Genomic DNA, 25,869 nt, shown 5'->3' on the forward strand with positions numbered 1-25,869 from the left:
AGACATTGTTTTATTTGGTTGCAGAGTTGTTTGAGAGAGACCATCTTCAACCTACACCTCCCGCGGATTGATAAACCTTAGGTCATCCACTTGAGGGAAATTTGCTACTATCCTACCAAACTCTGTGCTTGGAGGCCCAACACCAGTCTACAAGAACAAGTTGTGTAGACATCCCTCACCGGTAAGAAACCCCTAGTTGGATAGTTTCGGGTATTCTGCTCAAAGTGCTACATTCTAGATAAGCATCATTGATCTAAATTTGCTCCTAAATCTTATGGATCAAACTCTCACACTTACCGTGTCTACAACAACTTCACTCAAAAATTTGAAGAGACGGTAGATGTGAAGTTTGATGAATCTAATGGTTCGCAAGTCCAACAATTTCCAAATGATGTAGTAGCTAAGGAACCTTCGGAAGTCATTCAAGACTTGTCTATCGGCAAGATTTGTCCCAAGGAGGTGAAGTAAAGTACTTCATCGACACAACTGGAAGCTCCTACTTGGCGCCAAGGCGAACCATAAAACGACATGGAGGCATCCACAAGCGGTACACGACAAGATCAAGAGGAGGAGGAAGTACATCATGATGATCCACCTCAACCTCCTTCACCACCACCTCAAGGAGATGACACCGTTTGTAACAACAAAGAAGAAGAAGATGATGAGGAAGCTCCACCATCGAACAAGCAAAGGCTACCACGAGTTCGAACACGAGTGAACAAGAATCATCCGCTAGATAAAATCTTTGGTGACTTACAAGCCGAGAGAATAACTCGCCCTAAAACATGATTAGCTAATTTGTGTGAGCATTACTCAGTTATCTCTAGCATTGAGCCTATGAAGGTAGAGGAAGCACTTGAAGACCCGGATTGAGTGAATGTCATGCACAAAGAGCTACACAACTTTGAGGGGAATGAAGTGTGGACACTCGTGAAGAAGACGAAGGACGAGCACAACATCATTGGTACAAAATGAGTGTTTCAGAACAAGCAAGATGAAGATGGCCAAGTGGTAAACATCCAGGCGAATCTAGTAGCACGAGGTTACACACAAGTCGAAGGTATGGACTAGGGTGAGACATACGCCCCCATTGCTTGACTTGAAGCCATTCGTATTCTTCTTGATTATGCCTATCACCATGATATTACTCTTTACCAAACAACCTCTTGACTTTGCAAACCCTAAGAGACCTATTCATGTTTATAAACTTTGTAAATCTCTATATGGTCTTAAACAATCCCCTCAAGCATGGTACAAATTCTTAAGAAAATTTCTTATGGAAAAGGGTTTGGAGATTAGTAAAATTGACGTGACCTTGTTCACTAAAAGAGTTAATGGTGAATTATTCGTGTGCCAAATTGATGTGTATGATATTATCTTTGGATCTACTAACCCACATTTTAGTGAAAAGTTTGGAAGGTTGATGTCCGAGAAGTATGAGATGTCCATGTGTGTGAGATGAAATTCTTTCTTGGTTTGCAAATAAAGAAAATGAGAGAAAGTACATTTATCTGTCAACCCAAGTATACCAAGGACTTAATCAAGAAGTTCAACATGCAAAAGTGCAAAGGTATGAAAACTCACATGCCTACGAGTGGAGATTTTGACCACACCAAGGAGGACAAACCAGTTTATCAAAAGGTTTATCGATCAATGATCAATTCATTGCTATATCTATGTGCCTCATGTCCCGATATCATTCTAAGTGTGTGCATGTGTGATCGATATCAACCGACACCCCAGGAGTGTCATCTAAAGGCCTCAAAAAGAATTGTGAGATACTTGATACATACACCAAACTTTGGCATTTGGTATCCCAAGGAATCTTCTTTTAATCTTGTTGTTTATTCCAACTCAAATTATGTAGGAGACAAGGTTGATATAAAATCCACCTTGGGTACATGTCAATTTATTGGGAGATCTCTTGTGTCTTGGTCATCCAAGTAACAAAACTCGGTATCTCCATCTACCGATAAGTGGAATGCATTTCCGCCGGATCATGTTGTGCGTAATTGCTATGGATGATGTAAACTCTTAAGGATTATGGAATACACTTGAAACATGTTCCATTGTTGTGTGACAATGAAAGTGCTATTACGATTGCTTATAATCCCTTGCAACATTCTTGAACTAAACATATTCAAGTTCGTCATCATTGCATTCCTGATCATATTGGCAATGGAGATATCGATCTCAAGCATGTTCGTACCGACAAAAAACGTACCGACAAGCCACTTGATGAGAAAGTATTTGTCACTTGAGAAGTGAGTTGAACATCATTGATGCTTCAAACTTAATCTAGGCTCACTCGGATGCGTGCAAGGGCATGAGCTTACTTGACTATTCCATGATGCCATTGAGATGACATTATCTTATAACTTGGAAAAACTATGCTCCCCTGTAATGAATCTAACCTTTTATAGGTACTTGGATGTTATCGTTTTGTCACGACATATGTCATGGGTAGGCTTATCGAGAGTGGTTGGGACAGAAGGGACGCCGGTGGGCTCCGGGAACGGGATTGGTAACTAGCGATGCAAGACGCACGACGTAACCAGGTTCGGGGACCTCCGTGGGAGGTAACACCCCTAGTCCTGCCGGAGTGGTTATTGAATGATACGTCTCCAACGTATCAATAATTTTTGATTGTTCCATGCTATTATATTATCAACTTGGGATGTTTTATATGCATTTATATGCTATTTTATATCATTTTTGGGACTAACCTATTAACTCAGTGCCCAATGCCAGTTTCTGTTTTTTCCGTGTTTTTGACCTTTTTCAGACAAGAATATTAAACGGAGTCCAAACGGAATAAAACCTTTGGGGTGATTTTTTCCATAACAGAAGGGATTCAGAAGACTTGAGAACCAAGGCACAGGGCCACGGAGGAGCCCACAAGCCCCCTAGGCGCGTCCCGGGGGGTGCGCCTAACAGGCTCGTGGGCCCTATGCCTCCTTTGCCCTACCTCTTTCGCCTATAAATTCCCTAAAATCCCCAAACCAACATAGAGAGCCACGAAAATATTTTTCCGCCCCCGCAAGCTTCTGTTTCCACGAGATCCCATCTGGGGACCGTTCTGGTGCCCTGCCGGAGGGGGATTCGGACACGGAGGGCTTCTTCATCAACACCATTGCCTCTCCGATGATGCATGAGTAGTTCACCATAGACCTTCGGGTCCATAGCTAGTAGCTAGATGGCTTCTTCACTCTCTTGGATCTTCAATACAAAGTTCTCCATGATCCTCATGGAGATCTATCCGATGTAACTTTCTTTTGCGGTGTGTTTGCCGAGATCCGATGAATTGTGGATTTATGATCAGATTATCTATGAATATTATTTGAGTCTCCTCTGATTTCTTATATGCATGATTTCGTATCCTTGTAATTATCTTTGAGTTATGGGTTTCGTTTGGCCAACTTGATCTATAATTCTTGCAATGGGAGAAGTGCTTGGTTTGGGGTTCATACCGTGTGGTGTCCTCACCTAGTGACAGAAGGGGTAGCGAGGCACGCATCATGTTGTTGCCATCAAGGGTAAAAATATGGGGTTTATATCATATTGCATGAATTTATCCCTCTACATCATGTCATCTTGCTTAAGGCGTTACTCTGTTTGTTATGAACTTAATACACTAGATGCATGTTGGATAGCGGTCGATGTGTGGAGTAATAGTAGTAGATGCAGAAAGTATCGGTCTACTTGTCTCGGGCGTGATGCCTATATGTATGATCATTGCCTTAGATATCATCGTGACTTTGCACGATTCTATCAATTTTCGTTCACCCACCGTAATACTTGCTATCATGAGAGAAGCCTCTAGTGAACAGTATGGCCCCCGGGTCTATTTCACACATTATATATTCAGATCTACATACAAAAATACCAAAAATACCTTGCTGCACTTTTATTTATTTATTTATATTTACCTATTATCACTATCAAATCTCACTTTGCAAGTAATCGTAAAGGGATTGGCAACCCCTTTATCGCGTTGGGTGCAAGTTTGTTTGTTTTTGCGCAGGTGCCTTGGTGCCTCATCTTGATACTCCTACTGGATTGATATCTTGGTTCTCAAACTGAAAGAAATACTTATCTCTACTTTGCTACATCACCCTTTCCTCTTCAAGGGAAAAACCAACGCAAGCTCAAGATGTAGCAGGAAGAATTTCTGGCACCGTTGCCGGGGAGTATTCATGTGAAGCATATCTACCAAGTACCTATCACAAACTCATCTCTTGCATTTACATTATTTTCCATTAGCCTCTCGTTTTCCTCTCCCCCACTTCTAAAACAAAATTTACAAAAATATTTGCCTTTTTCGTTCGCCCTTTCTTTTGCTTGCTTTCTGTTTGCTTGTGTGCTTGTCTGCTTGCTAAGTCACCATGTCTAAAAACACTAAATTGTGTGACTTCTCTAATACTAATAACAATGATTGTATTATTACTCCAATCGCTCCCGCCACTAGTGCGAATTCATATGAAATTAATGTTGCCTTGTTGAATCTTGTTATGAAAGAGCAATTTTCCGGCCTTCCTAGTGAAGATGTCGCATCCCATCTTAATACCTTTATTTAGTTATGCGATATGCAAAAGAAGAAAGATGTGGATAATGATATGATTAAATTGAAGCTATTTCCATTCTCATTACGAGATCGAGCAAAAACTTGGTTTTCATCTTTACCCAAAAATAGTATTGATTCATGGAACAAGTGTAAAGATGCCTTTATTTCCAAGTATTTTCCACCTGCTAAGATTATCTCTCTCCATAATGATACCATTAATTTTAAGCAACTAGATCATGAACATGTTGCACAATCTTGGGAGAGAATGAAATTGATGATTAGAAATTGTCCCGCTCATGGCCTAAGTCTTTGGATGATTATACAATTCTATGTTGGTTTGAATTTTGCTTCTAGAAATATCTTGGATTCCGCCTCTGGTGGAACTTTTATGGAAATCACACTAGGAGAAGCTACAAAACTCTTAGATAATATCATGACAAATTATTCTCAATGGCACACTCAAAGGTTACCTACTAGTAAAAAAGTGCATGCTATAGAAGAAATTAACTCTTTGAGTGCTAAGATGGATGAGTTATTGAAGTTGTTTGCTAGTAAAAGTGCTCCTCTAGATCCAAATGATATGCCTTTATCTTCCTTGATTGAGAATACCAATGAAAATTTGGATGTTAATTTTGTTGGTAGGAATAATTTTGGTAACAACAATGCTTATAGAGGCAACCTTAATCCTAGGCCTTTTCCTAGTAATCCCTCTAATAATTTTGGCAATTCCTACAACAATGCTCATGGAAATTATAATAAAATACCCTCTGATCTTGACAGTAATATTAAAGAGTTTATTAATTCGCAAAAGATTTTCAATGCTTCCATAGAAGAAAAACTGCTTAAAATTGATGACTTGGCTAGGACTGTTGATAGAATGTCTCTTGATATTGATGCTTTGAAATTGAGATGTGTTCCTCCCAAGATTAATATGGATGAAACTTTGAAAGCTATGCGTGTTTCCATGAATCAGAGTAAAGAAAGAGCCGCCCAAATTCGTGCTAGACATGAATGGCTTAAAAAGGCGTGTTCTCGTGATGAGAATCACGAAGATCTTAAAGTGCTTGGTGTGACTCTTGTTGAATCCTTGTTTTCTAATGTCAATCTTAATTATGATGGGGCTGGATGTGAATCCACTTTGGTTGAGAAACACCCCAATGATTCGGAGTCTATTTATCTTGATGCTAAAAATAGTAAAAGTGGAGTAGAGGATATTAAAACTTTGAATAGTGATGAAATTACTACTTTGGATTTCAAGGAATTTAATTATGATAGTTACTCTTTGATTGAATGTATTTCCTTGATGCAATCCATGCTAAACTCTCCACATGCTTATAGCCAAAATAAGGCTTTTACCAAACATATCGTTGATGCTATGATGAAATCTCTTGAAGAGAAACTTGAGTTGGAAATATCTATTCCTAGAAAACTTCATGATGAGTGGGAACCTACTATAAAAATTTAAGATTAAAAATTATGAATGCCATGCTTTGTGTGATTTGGGTGCTAGTGTTTCCACAATTCCAAAATCTTTATGTGATGTTCTAGGTTTCAATGAGATTGATGAGTGCTCTCTTAATTTGCATCTTGCGGATTCTACTATTAAGAAACCTATGGGAAGGATCAATGATGTTCTTATTATTGCAAATAGGAACTATGTGCCCGTAGATTTCATTGTGCTTGATATTGATTGCAATCCGACATGTCCCATTATTCTTGGTAGACCATTGTGCTTGATATTTCCTTCATATCAATGGAACTACAAGGTGCTCCTTGAGTTGTTCGACGGAGGAGGAAGAAAGAGCAGTCGGCTCGCGGTATACCTCTCTTGTGTGAGTGTGTGTGTGTGTGTAAGAATGGCTGACCCTCTACATGGAGGGGGCCAGGGGGTTTTATAGACGAACTCCCCGGCCTACAAAATGGATATAAGGTACAACATGGGGCCCGACTAGCTACTTCTACGGCTAGTCAGAGGACCCATTGTTGTTCAGTCTTGTCGCTGGCGGGGTCCGCCGGCTGCACGGTCCCATCAGGCTCTGTGACCCACCGGCTGTCCTGTGGGATTGGTGTGTGCTCCCCACGCGGGGCGCAAGTGGTACGATGGTTGTCGTCTTGCGGAATCCGGCACCATTCAGTGGTACGGCTGCCTCCACTGTAGCCATGTCGGTCCAGGTAATGGAGTGGGTGGTGGCGTGCACGCACTATACACGGTTGACGGGTCGCAGCCGACACTGGTCAGCGGTATGGCCACCACCATTGTAGCCACGCGTATTCCTCTCTGTCGTACCAGAGCTAAGGTATTTTCGCCTTTAATCGAATGCCTCTGTCACATCATAGGGCTGATGCGACGGGTGCTCCCCAGCCGGCTGGCGGCTAGCCATCCGGCCAGAGAGTACACGGCAATGCTCCTAGCCGGCGAACGCCATGCAGCCACCCAGGAGGAGCCGGCATGTAAGTTAGGCTTTCGCCCCACTTTATGCTGAAACGTGAAGGAGTACACTTGGTGAGCCTACCCCAGGGTTATCCCCCCGTTAGTAGTCCCTGAAGAAGGGAAGGTTTGCCGGCTCTGGGCGGAGGGCCTCGCCGGCTTGGCGGTTATGCTCGCAGTCCTGGGAGCCGCGGTTGGTGAACTCAGGGATTGGACAAGACCGGGCAGGTAGCTGGCCGGCTTCCGCGAGACGCCTCGGCTTCTCCATTAAGCATGGCGGTGTGCCATGCGTCGGGCTTCGGGGATTGTGCCCTGATAGATAATGCGTGTGACAGGACCGGGCCTGCATGACGGGGCCTGCCACACCACGGCCTCGGCCCGCCCTCGAGGATCTTCTGTGGATACGGGGTGGAGGTTGGCGTCCCGGAGCGCATTAACATCTCCGCGTAGCGCGGTGGGAACGGGGATCGTGCATACCGGATCCCCTTCCCCACTACCCTGCTCGGGGTTTAAATGGGCAGGCGGGAAGGCCGAAGAGGCCATTCACCCCCGTCTTCGTGTTGCTCCACCGCCCCTCCTCTCCCGAAGCGAGAGAGAGAGAGAGAGAGAGTCGTCAGTCGCTAGTTCGCAGCCGCTCACCATCGACGTTTGGCGTACCTTCAGCATCTTGCCCCCCCCCCCCCCCGCCATGTCCCGAGCCACCACCAGAACGGCGAGAGCCTGAGGACCTGGGAAGGCAGCATCGTTGGTGAGGGGCACATCGATTACCTCCGCAATCGCTGCATGCTACCTCCGACGGAGCTCGCCGCCGCACGCATCCCGCGGGGAGAGGGCTCTCTGGCCCTGAGAGCCGGCGGGGTGGTGGTGTTCACTGAACACTTCGCTCGCGGGTTTGGGCTGCCGGCGAGCGACTTCTTCTCCAAATTCTTGGCGCACTTCGGCCTACAACTGCACCATCTTGCGGCGAACATCGTGCTATAGCTGGCGGCCTACGTCACCTTTGCGAGGGTTTCCTAGGGATCGAGCCATGTCTGGATCTTTGGCGTCGACTGTTTTTCTTCAAGCAGCAGTCGGTGCAGATTGGTCATAAATACACAAGGTTGATCAAGACTAAGTCAAAGAGTAAATTAAGTTGATCAACACACAAAGCATACAAGATGTACCGAGAGGGATCAAGTGATCCCATGGTATGGTAAGCATTGTCCATTACGCTTGTGTGTACTAACCCATGGTCTTCGTGAGGGTTCTATGTGGAGTTAGGCGTGTTTCCATGGGCTTGCGTCCAGAAGAATATCTCATACAACCCATGGAGTATGATTTCAAGTGGTGATCGTCATCAAGATTGCAGTGTCCAAGTTCAAGTGGAGCATCACGAAGATATCATGCTTGAAGCTTGTCGCCCATTGTGGTGGCAATGGACTTGTGAAGTTGTGCTAAAGAGTGGCTCACCCATAGTAGAGTATGGGGGAGCAATCAACTAGTCTTCATCAAGCCAACGCAATCAAGAAAGGTGGTCCATCTTGAGGAAGTCAAGATCGTCATATTCTAGCTCAAGTGGACTATGTGGAAGGTATAGGTTTGCCCTTGATGGGTTTTCTATTTTAGGATAGATTGTTGTAATGTCAAGGGGGCCTCTCAACTAGGTAGCTTGATCGTATCGTTCGTTGAGAGCTCAAACCAATTGCATCCTTGCATCATATTTTTTGGTTCTTGTTTGGTGGTTCTCTTTGTGAGTTGTAGAGCTTATAGTCATCTTCATGACAAGCTCGAGTTCATCGAAAACAGAGTCCAAATGCATCTTCTATGATGTTTTCGATGATTGGAGTGTTTGTTGGTTCTTCATTCATAGAGGTTTCACATCTCTATATCATTCATAGAGGTCCCTGTTGGATAGCCCTTATCGTCCTGAATCCAACAAGCTTGAGTTTTCTCAATTCGGAGCTCGTATGTGGAAGTTATCGGTTCTGGGCAGGATATCTCTGTCAAGCGGAAGTACCGCTCGGACAGAGCGGTAGTACCGCTCTCGCGGTACTACGGGCCTTCCGTGTCGGCCTCTCTTCCGCTTATATTTTTCTTCTGGCATCTTCGTGGTCTTTTTCCTTTTTGAGCGGTAGTACCGCTCCAGCAGCACTACCACCCCGAGATCTTTGTTGTTTGCACGTTTTTCCTTCAAACTTTTGCTCCAGCGGAAGTACCGCTCGCTTGAGTGGTACTACCTCTTGTGCACAGGCTGAGTGCATAACGGTTAGATTTCGAGGGACCTATTTAAGGGGGTATTCTTCCCCAATGGTCCCTATCTGTTGAGGTCGTACTTGCCCCCCACTGTTGAACTTATTAGAGCTTGTTAACTCTCAATCCCTCCAATGATTCTTGCTAGTTCGTGAGGGAGAATAGAGAGGAGATCTAGATCCACATTTCCACCAATCACTTTCTCCTCTATGTGATGGGAACCCCTTAGATATTGATCTCGGAGTTCTTTGTGAGCTCCTTGTTCTTCCTCTCATATTACTCCATAGCTTTTGTTGTTCTGGAGGGATTTGAGTGTGAGGGACTTGACCACTTCGTGTGTTCTTGCCATTGCATTAGTTGCATCGATTTGAGTTGTCCACGGTGATACGTGGAAGTGAAGTTTGAGAAGCTTATTACCCTTGGGTACTTGGTACCCCTAGAAATTGTTCTTCGTGGATGCTTTGGAGTCCTAGAAGCTTGGTGGTGCCTCGGAGCTCAATCATTGTGGTGTAAAGCAACGGGCAAGCTTCGGGGTCTCTAATTAAGTTGTGGAGGTTGCCCCGGGCATTTGAGGTCACCTCGAAGCCATATGCCATTGTGGTGAAGCTTTGTAGTGTTGTTGGGGGCCTCCAATTAAGTTGTGGAGATTGCCCCAACCTTGTTTGTACGGGTTCGGTGACCGCCCTCAAGGGTACCTTAGTGGAATCACGGCATCGTGTACTGTGCAAGGGCGTGAGGAGATTATGGTGGCCTTAGTGGCATCTTGGGGAGCATTGTGCCCCCGCACCGCTCCAAACAAAGATTAGCATCCGCAGGGGTGTGAACTTCGGGAAACATCATCGTCTCTGCATGCCTCGGTTAGTTTTATCGCTTACTCGAGCCCTTTACTTATGCACTTTACTTTGTGATAGCCATATTATTTATTGTTATATATCTTGCTATCACTTAGTTGTTTATCTTGCTTAGCATAAGTTGTTGGTGCACATAGGTGAGCCTAGTTGTTTTAGGTTTTGTGCTTGACAAATTAAATGTTAGTTTTATTCCACATATGTTCAAGCCTAAACCATGATTATTTTAAAGCGCCTATTCACCCCCCCCCCTCTAGGCGACATCCACGTCCTTTCAACTGGGTGGAGTTTCCCGAGAGGGAGGATCTTGATAGATTGCTGAAATTCGGTTTTAGTAAGGTCCCGACAGCAAGTTGTATCCTTGAATTTGATGAATGCAAGAAGCCATCACCTTCAGGGAGGAACTTACATCAGATATGGGTACGTCTCACAGGGGTGCCCCTTAATTATATGCTCATGGTTTGGAGCTTGGGATCTTTACTTGGTAAAATGGTGAAAGTGGATATGCCCTTCACCCAAACACATGGGATTGCGAGATTGTGGAATATGTGCCTCACGAGATTCCATGGACTTATGACGGGTCACTCTATGACTTACAGGTGGAAATTGAGGAGATTCCTGTGGAGGAGTCGCGAGACAAAATCACTGATGTTGACACGACTGATGACGGTGATGGGGATGGTAACGAGGGGCTAGACGGATCGTGGGGTGCGGATGGAGGCACATCACTATCGAAAAAACAGCCTAATCAGCAAATCGAGGCACAGACACCTAGAGGGTCGAGCTCTAATGCTACTCCAATGGCCACTTTATGCTTCGGTTCCTTCCAGGCGATGTCAGTGCCAAGCCGCCTCGGGGATATTGAGTCGAAGTTGAGAATGAACAACATTCCCTCGACTTGACAGTTCAGGATGGCATGGGAGGAGAGGCTCTCCAACGCGTCGCGTTATCACCGCGGCCTTGGAGCCCGCCATATGGAGACGAGTCCAAGGACCGCGAGTAGGAGGCTCATTCAGCTCGGACAGAGGTGCCTCACGTGCCAGGTTGCTTGGCAACGACTAAGGAGGTGGATGTGGCCATGGAGGCTGCCATCGTCCAGCCGATCACACTAATATCGCCGGCAGGACACCCACCGGCGAGCTATACACAACATGGCACAAATTATGATGGGATGGCTTCACATTTCCAAGAACAAGAGAGGATTTTTGTTGGTACAGTTGGGGGCATGGTAGGTGGCCAAACTCCAACTAGCTTCACCACGGATGAGGTGATCACTTTTGGCGGGATTGCACACCCAAGTACCGGAGAAAGATGCATCAGTCAACGGATTCAGGGTGAGGTTAACGTGGATGACTTGCAGATGAGGTGTGCTACGAGGGCCACCAAGCTTCAAGATGTTGAAGCAACTACGAGTATCTCCATCAATACTTGCAACTCCATCTTACATTCTACTGAGCATGATATCATTAATAAAGCCAGCAATATAGGGATCTCTCTTGGTAATAATGCCAAAGAACTAGCAAAATCTGTTAATGAACTTCTAGACCTAGAAACTAATCGAGCTTTAGACATAATTTGAAACTTAGGATAAGTGAAACCAATGGATGAATCAAAAATTAATAACTTGGGAGTAACAACGTTACAAAGCATGTGTGAATATTTAGTTCCCCGGTCCGGAATGGAGGAGGAAGGGGAAGAGGATAGGGAGTTGGTTAATGAGGGGTATGTGGCTCCTCTTAACCCAACGGAGTTTTCAGTCTCGGGTGGAGGTCATTAGACTCAAGAGCTAATGCAGGATAAACCAAGGCGTCCTGGCAAGAGGAAAGTTTATCTGGTGTCGGCGTTTCGCAGAAGTGCACGAGTGAAACAAAATAAAAAAAATATGACAAAATATGAAAGGAATCTTTTGGAACAGCACAGGTCTTGCAGACTTGGCTAAACGGGGGTTCCTCGCGGAGGCATCGATAGTGCATAAATTAGACTTTATGGCTTTACTAGAAATGGGTAGAGATAACTTTACTCCACAATTCTTAAGAAATATTTCAGTGGGGTAGATTTCGATTCGCATTGTTTACCACCAAGGGGTCGATCCGGAGGGATACTATTGGGTGTAAAATGCGAAACATTGAAAGTGATTAACGTGACATATGGGGGCTTTACCGTCAAATTTTGAGTGAGGTCCAAGGTTGATGGTTTTTGGTGGGCTTTAGTGGTTGTTTATTGAGCAGCTCATAAAGAGCTCAAATCTGAATTTCTTTCAGATATAATGAGGATATGTGGAAATGAAGGTTTGCCTATTTTAGTTGGCGGAGATTTTAATATCATTCGATGACAATAAGAGAAAAATAATGATAATTTCGATGCTAGATGGTCTTTCATGTTTAACATGATTATAGAATGTCTCGACCTAAAAGAATTTGATCTTACGGGTAGGAAATTTATGTGGGAAAATTCCCTACCCAATCTGACTTATGAGAAGCTAGATCGAGTGCTCACCAGTGTGGAGTGGGAACAAAAATTTCCTCTTGTTACGGTCCAGGCTCTATAGAGAGCAATTTCAGATCATACCCCCTTACTTGTTGACTCAGGGGAGGCGACACATATGGGTAATAAAAATGTCTTCTCCTTCGAAGTAGTTTGGTTCGAGCCAGAAGGATTTATAGAGCTAATAGCAAATGAATGGGCCGAAGAAACTAGAGGTAATACAAATATGGATAGATGGAAAAATAAAATCAGATGTGTACGCCAGTTCTTGAGGGGCTGGGCCAAGAATCAGAGTGGTGCATACAGAGTGGAAAAAGGAAGGCTTATTCAACTCATAGATGAGTTAGAGTTGAAGGCTAGAGCAACGGTACTTAACCATAGTGATCAGAGTAGGAAGAATGATGCTGGGGAGAGGCTTCGTCATTTACTTCGAGAGGAAGAAATTAAGTGGGCACTAAGAGTGAAAGTGTCTACGGTCGTCCAAGGGGATGAAAATACACAATTCTTCCTCATGATAGCTAATGGAAAACGCACAAAGAAAAAGATAATTCAACTTGAACAAGATGATGGTACAATTGTAGGACATGAGAACCTTAAATTGTATATATCTGAATATTATAGAAAACTACTCGGAGCTCATGAAGCTAGCTCTGTACCGCTTGATGAGAACATAATAGAGGCCAACCCTCAACTCAATGATGAAGAGAATGAGGTACTCTCAGCCCCATCTACCGAGAAAGAGGTGTTTGAAGCAATTATGCAAATGAAGCAAAACAAGGCCCCGAGACCAGATGGCTTCCCAGCTGAGTTTTATAAGAGGTGTTGGCATATTATTAAAGATGATCTGATGCCCATGTTTCATGACTTGTTTAGCGGACAGCTACAATTATTTCACTTAAATTTTGGAACAATTGCATTACTACCAAAGAAGGAGTGAGCCATCCGGATAGAACAGTTCACGCCAATTTGCTTGCTGAACGTGAGATTTAAGATCTTTACTAAATTTGCAACGAATAGGTTGTCGTGGATAGCCCACTCGGTTGTACAACACACACAGACAACATTCATGTCGGGTAGACACATCCTAGAGGGGGTTGTTGTCCTACATGAGACACTTCATGAAATCCACTCCAAGAAACTCGATGGAGTTATCTTCAAGGTGGATTTCTAAAAAGCATACGATAAAGTTAAATGGTCTTTCCTCCAACAAGCATTATGAACGAAAGGATTCAATGAGGCTTGGAGGACTCAGGTGGATTCCTTTGTTAAGAATGGTAATGTTGGGATTAACATGAATGATGATATGGGTCATTATTTTCAAACCCACAAAGGATTACGACACGGAGATTCTATGTCCCCGTTCTTATTCAACATTGTAGATGATATGCTCATAGTTGTCATAGGTCGTGCTAAAGAGGGTGATCTAGTAGGAGGGCTAGTTCCACATCTTGTGTATGGGGGGTGTCCATCCTACAATATGCGGACGATGCGATTCTTTTCGTGGAACAAGATCTTAACAAAGCTAGAAATATGAAGTTGATACTATGTCTCTTTGAATAGTTATCGGGACTCAAAATTAATTTTAAAAAGAGTGAATTGTTCTCCTTTGGACATGACAAGGAAGAACAAGATACATACAAGCAATTATTCGGATGTGAGATGGGTTCTCTCTCGTTTAATTACTTGGGTATCCCTATTCATCATCAGAACCTTGCTAATAAGGAATGGAAGAGTATAGAGGATCGGTTTGAAAAACAAGTAAGTTGCTCGAAGGGCGGGCTTATGTCTTATGGAGGGCGGCTAGTGTTAATAAATTCAATATTGACAAGTTCTCCCATGTTTTTATTATCATTCTTTGAAGTACCGGTGGGGGTACAGAAAAAGACTAGATTTCTATCGATCCAGGGTTTTTTGGCAAAGTGATGATAGTAAAGTGAAATACAGATTGGCTAAATGGGAGATGATGTCAGACCCAAGGAGCAAGGTAGGTTAGGGATCGAAAATTTACAAATTAAAAATAAATGTCTATTGAGCAAACAGCTATATATATTATTAGTGGAGACAGAAGGTACATGGGTACAAATTTTGTGCAATAAGTACCTACAATCCAAAACCTTGGCTCAAGTTAGAGTGAAACCTTCACATTCACCATTCTGGAAAGCTTAATGAAAACAAAGGAAGCTTTTTTCCACAAGGTGAAGTTTCATATTGGGAATGGTAACAAAACCAAGTTTTGGGAAGATACGTGGTTAGGAGAGACACCTCTAGCCACACAATATCCGACTTTATATAATATTATACAACGCAAGGATGCTTGTGTTGCTACAATTATGCAAACGGTTCTTCTTAATATTCAATTTAGGAGATCTCTGGTGGCGAACGTTGTAACTTGTGGTTCCATCTAGTCCGCCGATTGATGGAAGTTCATTTGTCGGACCAAACAGACACAATTCATTGGAGATTAACTACAAGTGGTAGGTTCTCAGTGAAATCAATGTATATGGACCTTATCAATACCAAAATAATACCTACTGCTCTACACATTTGGAAAATTAAAGTACCACTGAAGATTCTCATGTGGTTTGTTCACAAAAGAGTGATACTTACGAAGGATAACTTGGTAAAACAAAAATGGGTAGGTTATACTAGATTTTGTTTTTGTGATCATAACGAGAATATTAAACACCTCTTTCTTGAGTGTTCTTTGGCAAGACTTCTAGGGCGTACTATTCATATAGCTTTTAACATTATTCCTCCAATGAGTATGAACACATTATTTGAGAAGTGGCTCAGTGGAGTGGACCTCATCACAGCTAGACACATTCGAATAGGAATTTGTGACATGCTTTGGGCAATATGGAATTGGAGAAATGATATGATATTTAACAAGAAGAAATTCAACAATTTTTTATAGATCATTTACAGAGCTACTGCTTGGATCCGTATGTGGTCGTTACTCACGACTGCGGAGTCCAGAGAGATTATGGTTATTGGATGCAGCCGGTAGGAGACGATAGCACTTCATATATTCAACCGATAAGGATGGAAGCACACTAATAGGCTAAGTGTTTAGTCACCGTAGTCTATCATTATCTTGCCAATGTTGACATGTAATTTTTTCTATTTTTGTGAGACCTTTTTAGACCCTTTAGAGACTGTACTTGTTTTGAACAGCTTTTTTAAATAAAGTGGCTACATGCATCATCATGATGCACGGGCCGAAGAAAACCCTCCTTCTAAAAAAAAGTATAAACGGACGTGCTCACTCTCGTGGGGACTTGTCCAAAAGAGAACTTAGAGCAACTCTAACCGGTCGACTAAAACGGATGGCCATTTTGTCTGTTTTTTGTCCGTTTGAGTCGGCCCAGCGGACACCAACGTTTTCGACGTTTGGGACAGCGCATGCGCCCAACGCTGGCCTAACCTATTTTTGCCGGCGTGCGAAAAAAATATAAAGCATTTGCGAAAATAATAAAGAAGCATAATTAAACATTAAAAGCCGGCCACGAAGGCCGGCGAGAGTCCATGCGTCCCCATTACATTAATTAAACATAAAAACTAAACTAGGAGGCAACCCTAGGCGGCGGCGGCATCGTCGTCGGGGCCGGTGAGGTCGACCAGCGTAGGCACACGGTCGGCCCACGGGAACGCTGTGTTCCAGAGCGCAGCTGCCTGCGCCTCCGTCGTCTGTCCCGCCGGCGCGTGCTATGCTCGTGGCGGTGGCAGCGCAGCAGCACGGGTGTGCTCCTCCTCCTCCATCTTCCGTCGTTCCTCCTCCGCCTCCTTCTCCAGCTCCATCAGCCGGCGGCCTTCGGCGCGCTCCGCCCGCAGGTGCTCCGTCTTTCAGTACTGGAGGTAGGCTTGCTCCTGCTTCGGTGTCGCGCCCAGTCAGATGGACGGCGCACTGACCCACTCACGGACGCAGTTGGTCCACAGGTAGACCTCCCATGGCTCCGTGGGCTCGGTCTTCGACGCACGTGGCACGACACAGTCGCCGGCAGGCGACAGCGTGATGGCCTCCGCGAGCCATTGCTGGCACGCCGCCTCCTTCTCGTCGGCCTTGCGTCGCTCTTCCTCCTCGCTCTCGCGGAGCACGGCTGCCAACGCCGCATGGTAGGCGGCCTCAGCCTCCTGGTCCTCCTCGCTGACGACAGGCGGGGCAGCGGAGGGCCTCCTGGCTGCACGTCGCGCACGCCACGTCGGCGCTGCTCCCCGTGCTCGACCGCGAACCAGAGCTCCCAGTGCGGGGAGTCGACCGCGTAGGCAGGGTTTTGCCGCTGCTCCGGCATCAGCACACGCCGACGACGACTCACCTCCTCCGCGTGCAACCACGTCAACCGTGGCACGGCCGACACCGGTATCCTCTCCAAATCCAGATGCCAATGGTGCGGGAGGATGACGTCGGGATAAGGCAATGACACTAGGCCAACGGGAAGATGGCACGGGGGTAGAGGGGGGCCTTGCCCTTGTTTTAAAAGGAGCCGGCCATGGCACGCGGCTAGAGTTTGGTCGCGGACGAGGTGGCGAGATGGGGACGAATGGAATCTAAAAGCAAACGATGCGGAACGCACCACACGGGTGGATTAGGAAAGGTCGACCGCGACCGCATGGACCCGAGGAGAGCGGCCGTCATAAATAATATTGACCGTGGATGGTTGGGATGGACACCAAAAGGACGTACACATCCGACGCATTTCAATCTCAAATTTGGACCAAAAATCACATTTCAATCCCAAATTTGAACCAAAAATAGGTCGACACAAACTCGTTTTGGCAATGCGTCCACGCGTTGGACCATCTATTTTGTCCGCGCGGCCCTAAACAAACGGAGACGAACGAAATGGGTCGCCCCGTTGGAGTTGCTCAGCAAGAACAAAATGAGCCATCCGTCAAAAAAGAACAAAATGAGCCACACAACTGGTGTTACCTACTGACAGATTCAAACTTGTACTAATGAACAATAGCAACTGAGCTTACGTAGCTGCAGATGATTCCATCGAGGGTTCGAGTGTTCCATTACGCAGTTTCTTATGTTCGCATTGTGAATATACATATACATATTACAGAAGTTGTAGACTCGTAGTTGCATAAGACATATGAGATGGTTAAATGAGCAAAGATTTGGGCGACAGTGCCGAACCCAATAGCTTTCAGGTACAAAACCTCCCTGTAATGATGCATCTTGTGGCCTCCTTCGATAATTATGTACCGATACAATGAGCACCAGTTAAGTGGATTTCAGGATTCTCCCTCTTCCAATTCAGCAATGAACAGAAAAATGGCAGGGTACGAGCTTGCCACTCCCCATCTATGCATTTATTCAGATGGCAAAGGCTGCGACCTTGGCCGTCATTGTCTATGTCAGCTCCAGCCATATTCACATTAGGTGGGGTTCTGAGTGAACAGGTGCTGGGACGGGAAGTGGAAACCGATTTGTGGTAGAACCCAATCTGAGCAAAAACGATCCGAGATCTCATCGCACCTACGCCAAAAAAAAAAACATCTTGAGAAGCTTTTTGAACATCCATTTTCATCCCAGGAATGGGATCAGAACTCTCCGCCATGGATGGTGACAGTGGCACCGGTTGCAGAAGTTGGAGGACGGAGAAGCATGTGTGGAGCATAGATTTTTGACATCTGTCCAGCAGGTCCAAATGTAGTTCCAGGTGACGCTGGCTGATTTGCTGAAGAGTCCTTAGCCAGAATGTACTCTGGCCGCAGACCAGAAGATGATGGAGATGGGGCCATAGGAGCAACAGGGAGACTGAGAGGATATGGAGCAATAGGCATGTCACCAAGCGATGATGCTGAAGGACTGTAGCTCAGAGCACCCAGTGGGTGATCAAATTTGCATCCCGGACCAAATTTGCAAAACCCATGCTGTGAATAGTAAAGACATGGCTGAGCACCCTGCAAGTTAAAGGAAACTTGATTATAAGTTTGCTCTATGTGCAAAACGAGAAAAAAAATGCAATTTGCAGTCCCATTTATCAGATTAGCTTGTGTATTTGCATGTTTTGTCACAAGAAATCCAATAACAAATTAAATTCTACTCCCTCCGATCCATATTACTTGTCGCAGCTTTAGTACAAAATTGTACTAAAGCTGCGACAATTAATTTGGATCAAAGGCAGTACTGTACATTTTATCACTTGCAACCAAAATGAACTACTACAGGAACATTACATTTATGAGAAGTGTGCTTTCCAAGAGAAGTTTCGACGAACATATTGCGATGTGCAAGAAATTAAAGTTAACACAATTTCATTCATAACCACAGCGGCTAAGACAAAAGAAATCTATACTGATAGGTGCTACTGCTAACACATCACACCAATGGATGTCTGACAACTGTTGATCAGATACAGAAATAACCTCCCAGTAACCTGCACTTCGGGGGATATTTTTTATGTGCTCTCTTGAAAGCAAAAGAAAGGTTTTCCTGATTAACAAGGAATCACAGATAGGACAAGGTACACTAATACAAACTTTCTATTTGTCAGATTTTAGGCTAATGCAGTAACAAGGCTCAAAGGGCTTTAGCATGCTATAAGAACAAACGTCCATCCCTAAGTTAGTCAAGAATCAAGATACTTGCGACTAGGTCGGAGGTGATTTCGTTTTGCAAATATGGAAAGGAAGAAATGGAACATATACACGAGATTGTCCCAAGGAAGTACCCACAAAAAAAAAATAGTATTGGATAAACACGGTGCAAACACAATCATGGATGTGTTTTATGTTCCATTAATAAAAGCCTTCATCTTCAAAGAATTAAGAGATTTCATCATCAGATATATGTTTGCAATTTTAAACATTGTATGTCAGATCGTACACAGGTGCAGAGCCATTTAAAGCATGAGCATCTGGTCAAGCTAAGTGAGCAATAAACAAAAGACACAAGTTATGCAAAAACCCAGAAGAGTGGTTTCCCAAATCATGCAATGCAGCAAGAATCCAGTTAAAGCATGAGCACCTGGTCAAGCTAGTGAGCAATAAACAAAAGACACAAGTTATGCAAAACCCAGAAGAGTGGTTTCTAAAAGCATGCAATGCAGCAAGAATCATATCTTATTATTTTCTAATGCTCAGAAGTTTCTTCCCTACCCTTTGCCATCATTATTTTCTGCATTGGTGCAAGAAAACCGTTAAACTTGCACTAAACACAATGTACACTGGACACTGAATTTAAGCAGATCAAATAAGTACCACAAGGTCAAAACTCGTATGCCTCCTACATAAATAATATGAACACCGATCTGCATTTGGTTGACGATTAACAAACCACTGTCCTACACATAATATTCTTTGATACACAAAAACTAGAAGAGAAGGTCAATGGAAGCAGAATAGACACTCTTGCATGCACATGTTCTGCTACGGACTTAAAAAACAGACATTTTATATAGTTGGCTTTGCTTCACAATCTAGTCGACTATACAATGGACTAACCTCAGACTTGAAGGTTCAATTACATGGTTCACTAAAGAACTTTCAACAGTTCCACAAAGTGTATGGAAGGTGTATTTGGTGATGAACTAAAGCAATGGGATCCGCTCTTTAAAGTATGGCTACTTGATCGATGTTTGACCCAAAATCATAACATTCACCAATAATCCCTCTATGACAGAATACCACCTAGCTGCACTATTTTCAAGTCCTAAAGTAACACTCAAAACGTGTAATTAACTGGATAACTGATCACTACTTCCCTAACTATGCAATTTGTAATAATTAGACTAAACTACACAAGTAAATGAAACTTCACTTATCAACTTCGTAGTATCAGAACAATCATATGTGATGTCAATCTTATCAAGGACAACATCAGAATGATGATTCAGTGGTATGCTTTTGGATTAACTTTCATTTGAAGATAATATATTACTCCCTCCGTCCCAAAATTCTTGTCTTAGATTTGTTTAGATATGAATGTATCTAGTCAAGTTTTAATATTTAGATACATACATTTTTAGACAAAGCTAAGACAAGAATTGTGGGACGGAGGGAGTACTTCATGTAAGAAATCAGGCTGATGTATAAGAGCTACTCACCGGCCGAATTGGAAGACCTAGAGGGCTCAGCATATAGTTGGACCTAGGTGTACTCAGGTATTGAGGATGATTGTATTTACATGTGGATCCAAATTTACAGGTCCCTGTCTTCATGTAGTGGTGACATTCAGGCTGCCCAGGCCGCTCTGGAAAGACAACTTCTTGTTTGTCACTTGAAGGCCATGTTGAAGAAGACAACGATGCATAATTACTGCCATAAGCAACTGCGGATGGAGGCCCTTGGTGTGATAAGCCATACAATGGTCCTGCCTGAACAGTTTGCTGTCCCCCAGCTGGCGCAACTTGGTTCATAGGTGACTAAGAAAATAAAGGAGAATGAAGTCATCAGGGCAGTTTAGTAAAAAAAAAACTTTTTCCTGACAATGCATCACAATCTTCATAACACAAAAGTACAAAGTCATGTTTTGGGTCATTTTTGTAATCTTCTTTTACAACAAAATGCTCCTGCTACACTGTGAGTTTGTAAAATTAGACAGTAAACGGTGTGTCATTAATAAGAGACCTTCCAAATTTATTTTCTTAATACTTTGGTCCAGATTAAAAGATTCATTTTATATAAAACACCCTTGCTCAATGATCTACTATTTGTAGCACAAAGTTTAAAATGAGAAGGAATACAGTATTAGAAACTTACCATGTAAGGGTTCCATCCCTGCATTGGCATGACTGCAGATGGGTGCATCATTGGAGGATAAGAGCCCGGGAAAAATGATCCTGGCAGAACAGAAGGCCTCCCCAATTGCCAACTGGCTAGAGGTGGATATGGAAGAGGGGAAGAGACAGGCAATTGTTGCACTGGTGGATACATGTTTGGTGGCTCTGAAACAACACCAAGTTCTGGCCCTTCAGGGTGATGAAATTTACATGTTGATCCAAATTTGCAATGGCCAGTTTTGATATAGTAGGAACACTCTTTCTCACCCTGCATAACGAAAATAATCTTCATTAGATATTGGACAAAGAAGTGCCAAGAGTACATCAAAATTTGGATTGAACAAATAGTCCCACCAGACGCAGAGGGTAACCAGAGGAATTTAAGACAACTGGTTGTACGGAACCGCCTTCTCTGGGATGATTATACTTGCAATTAGAGCCAAACTTACAAGTCCCATTCTTCATGTAGTACTGCAAAAGAAAATGTGAAAATTCGAAACTGTAAACTATCCACCAAATATAAAAAACTCGTGTATGATGACTGAAATATCATGTACCAGCTTCTAAAGGAAAGACCTTAGACCTTCTATTTCACATAATTTCCTGTCACTGTATGAGCGAGTTTCCGACTCTTGGCAAGATGAGGACTAGTTTCATTACCTCACACGGTGGCTGACCTGGGCGTTCTGGATACTCCACTGTGCGTGTGGTCCTTATGCCTCCATCAAACTAAAAAACAGAGCACAAAACATGTTTAGACCTTCAATTCAATCTCCTTGACCCAATGTAGCGTCAGGAATTCATAGCTACTATACTCTGCGTAAAGTTCTCACTTGTACAACAACTCACTAGAAACATGTGAACACGTCTATCTACTTGAGCTGTCAGGTAAAAAAAATCCTAATAGAAATATGACCATATGACTGATCAGGCCTACAACATAAGCAAGTGGCAGCGTAAGCAGAAAGTGGAGCTTTGAATTATAAAACATCGACAAAGACAACAAGCCTTATTATAGAATGAGTCAATCACATAATCAACGACAGCAACCGACGACTGCACAATCAAGTTTCACTTCCATGACAGGCTCCTAAGCCATAACTAGAATCAATTCAATTCAATCACAGCTAGAGGCTTGAGCTGGAAGCTCCCATCCGCACCAACCAGCTGTAATTGAACCTGTCGGTCATTATCAGGGACTGGCAAGTCGTAAGTAGCAAGTCCCAACTAGACTGAAGTGAAGCAGAGCATGATGGGGGGAATAAAATTGGGAGAAGGGAAGCGGTCCGGCTCACCGCGGCGGCGCGATCACGAGGGTGGTTGTAGCGGCAGGTCTCCCCGTAGCCGCAGGCCCCCGTGCGGAGGTAGTAGACGCAGTTGGCCTCGCCCGGGCGCTCCGGCAGCCCCTCCCCGGCGGCCTCCTCTCCGCCGGCCAGCCCCAGCCTCCACATGGACTCTGCGAGAACACAAAAGGCCGCGGCACGCAGCGACATTCGCACGCATCAAGCAGCATCGAAGATCCAAAACCCTAGCAAGCAAACGACACACAAACCCCCTCCTTTTTTCCCAAAACGCACGCGCAGAAACAGCCGGCCCAAAATTGCGCGCGCGGAGCGCAACATCGGGGTCGGAATTGAGCGCGTACCTTCCAGGCCGGTGGCAGCGTCGGCGCGGCCGCCCTCGGCGCCGCCCCCGCCGCCGTCCTTGGGGGACGCGGCGTACGACTCCATCATCGAGCAGCTCCCCGAATGCTCCTCCCGCCGCGGCGATCGGGCGGGGATCGGGCCGGACCGTGCTCGCCCGGCAGCCGCGCGAGCAAGGGGATGTTGGAGCCGGGGCGAAAGCGGAGCAAAATCTCCCTCGCTCTTGGGCGTTGCTTCCTCCGGACTCCTCTTCTCCCTCCCTTGCAGTCGCAGCCCCGGCTCGTCCCGTACTACGCTCGCGTCGTGTGGCCTTTTCTGCGTGAGTGGGACTCACTCCCCCTCTCTCTCTCGCTCTCTCGCTTGAGGGGGGTGTCGTGGCTCAGACAGCGCGTGGTGACGTCGCGTAGGCGCCAAGAAGCACCCCCGCGGCGGGGGTGGCTGGTGAGACGGGGGGAAGGCGGGGGCGGAAACGCAAAAGGTAAAAGTGGTGGGGGGGAGTGGGCAGCAAGCCGCGGGCCGCATTGAATGCGCGGTCGTCCTGACGGTCGGTCACTCCTCCCTGCCCGCTGCTGCTGCCTGCTGCTGCCACGGCCCTGGCTGGCCCGGGGTGGACGGACCCCACCGCGGCGGCACCGTCATGTGCCCACGCGCTCCCGACTCCACTCCCAGCTTAGGATGCTCGGTCGACATCTTTTTTATTTCTTTGTTTGTTTTTTCGGCTAGGACCAACAACGTGTGCAACAATCTTTGTCCACCGTTTATTCGGTGCATCGATAGTCTGGTGACCTGGTAGGTGGCGGTCCGCCGGATGCACTCCCCTTCCATCTTAAAAACGTTTATCTTTCCTGCATGTTTTTTATACTTTCAAAACAGTTTTTTTTTTGCGGGGTCAAAACAGTTGATATGATCTCTCTTTCCTATGCGTTGGGTCTTCTTTTCTCTTTCCATCCAACATTTAAACTATAGTCACTTTGCATTGTAAAACTTACTTGATGGGTTGGGCGCGCTTTGCTTGATTCTTTTCATACATTTTTGACTCATTGTTAAAAATATAAGGTGTGTTACTTTTTTAGAAGTTAAACCCCTTTAAGTTTAACCAAATTTATAGATGAATATATCAAACCGGTATCATTAGATTCATCATGAAATGAATGTTTTATATGTTTTATACTCCCTCTATAAACTAATATAAGAGTGTTTGGATAATTAAAATAGTGATCTAAATGTTCTTATATTAATTCATGGAGGGAGTGTTTTATTTATTTAGTATTGTGCATGTCATGTTTTTTGCTTTGAATTTAGGCGAAGTTAAAGAAATTTGACTTTTGAAAACCTAATGCCCATTATATTTTGGAATTGAGTGATTATTTGGTTTGGACTTTGGACACATGATGGAGTGTGTTTATTTTTATTTATATAACACGGTATCTTGGTGGGCCTTTCGTGGTGTGATTATGTGTTCTTTGGTAACCAATCCATACTATCCGAGAAAATTTTCCGTGTCGGTGTCCATATGTGCTATATTGATGCTACATTATCACATATTGACATTTTTTCCTAGCTGGTGAGAGAGTTCGCGGGATTGATTGTTTTTATAGGCTAGTTGTTGCCAATTGATTTGAACAATAATTGACCTGCTCAAAAGCATGAACCAAATTCAAAATTGAATACCTTAATCGAATAGAGAGCTCAAAAACTAGACAGTGTAGTGAACTAAAAGAGTTGAATGAGAGTGCTTCTTGAGAAAAAAAGGGTATTATTGACTCGGTCAAATAGATTCCAACTGACCTCAATTGACCATGAGGCCTTAAAATTTAGGAAGCATAACGTATCAATAGATTTCGATTCTCTCTCTCTCTCTCTCTCTCTCTCTCCTCCTCCACTGGATCGTCTAACTAGAGAAGCGGGAGAGGGACTCGGATCAACCACATCCTTTGCCAATCCACCCTTAGTTGCGCCTTATATGGCTAGAACTAGGGGCCATCGTCGGATTGGAGGTTCCGGTCATTGCTTGCGGCCATCCTTGGTTTCTCTGTCAATGTCTTCCTCGATCACAACCATGCCTGGATATGCTTCAGTCTTCCTGGTATAAATAACCTCCCTTTCTTTCATCCCCAATCCTAAGAATTTTATCCCCTTTTGAGGCATGGCATCACGGTGATGCAATATCGTCGGTGAAGGCTACATTGTGGATCTTGTTGGTTGGCCTCCCTTTTCTTTGCTCTCTTTCTCCTATGAGTATATCCTCGATTTGGTCACCCGACTTGAAAAAGACCACTTAATTTGGAGTCCTTGTGCTTCACTCTTGCTTTCCTAAAGGCTTATGCGGACTCCTCTACATCCGTTGCATACTCTCTACTTCATTTGGTTTGGCATCTGATCTCTTTGCTTGAGTTGGGGATAATTTCTTGCTACTTCATTTTCTCCGGCTTGAGTTTCGAGAATTTGTGTGTTGAGGGAGTTTCCCTCTCAACCTCCTTTATTGGAGGTCCACGTTGTGGTCATTGGGTGTTGCTCCTTTACATGCAGGTTCCTGGTATTGGGTCGTCTTCCACGGGAAGGCCCCCGCTGTTCAAGGGGCTTTCTCTCCGATGCATGCAAATCTACAATATCCTTGGTGTCAGCGAGTTCTCGATCATCTGTTCCCAAAGGCTGCTAAAAAAGATGGTGATACTTCCTTTTTATTGATCCGGTATTGGAACATAAAAGAGTATTCCGCACATATTTCCCCAGAGGTGACCCTGAGTTATCGAACCCACTAGAGAAAGATTCCCATGAAGTGATGGTCTCTAGCAAGCTTTTGTCAAAGTGTCAAATCCATTTTTTGACCATATCAACGAGCAAATAGTGATTCAAACACTTATAATAAAAGACGTACAAGTATGAGGTCTTAATGCTTACAACCTTGTATTTGCGTTGGGATCAAATAGGATATTAATTTGTG

General features: G+C 44.4%; 1 protein-coding gene across 1 annotated transcript; it reads right to left on the reverse strand.

The window, feature by feature from the left end:
• Positions 1–17,541: 17,541 nt before the first annotated feature.
• LOC123443412 (zinc finger CCCH domain-containing protein 5-like) lies at positions 17,542–23,294 on the reverse strand. Its single transcript, XM_045119764.1, has 7 exons — positions 22,928–23,294; positions 22,578–22,738; positions 21,943–22,011; positions 21,637–21,753; positions 21,263–21,550; positions 20,608–20,925; positions 17,542–18,463 (listed from the first exon to the last, which is right to left on the reverse strand). The coding sequence occupies exons 1-7, from the start codon at positions 23,013–23,015 to the stop codon at positions 18,101–18,103; spliced, it is 1,404 nt and encodes a 467-aa protein (XP_044975699.1). The 5' UTR covers positions 23,016–23,294; the 3' UTR covers positions 17,542–18,100.
• Positions 23,295–25,869: the final 2,575 nt, after the last annotated feature.

The sequence above is a fragment of the Hordeum vulgare genome, chromosome 3H (assembly GCF_904849725.1).
Source record: "Hordeum vulgare subsp. vulgare chromosome 3H, MorexV3_pseudomolecules_assembly, whole genome shotgun sequence".
Taxonomy (NCBI): domain Eukaryota; kingdom Viridiplantae; phylum Streptophyta; class Magnoliopsida; order Poales; family Poaceae; genus Hordeum; species Hordeum vulgare.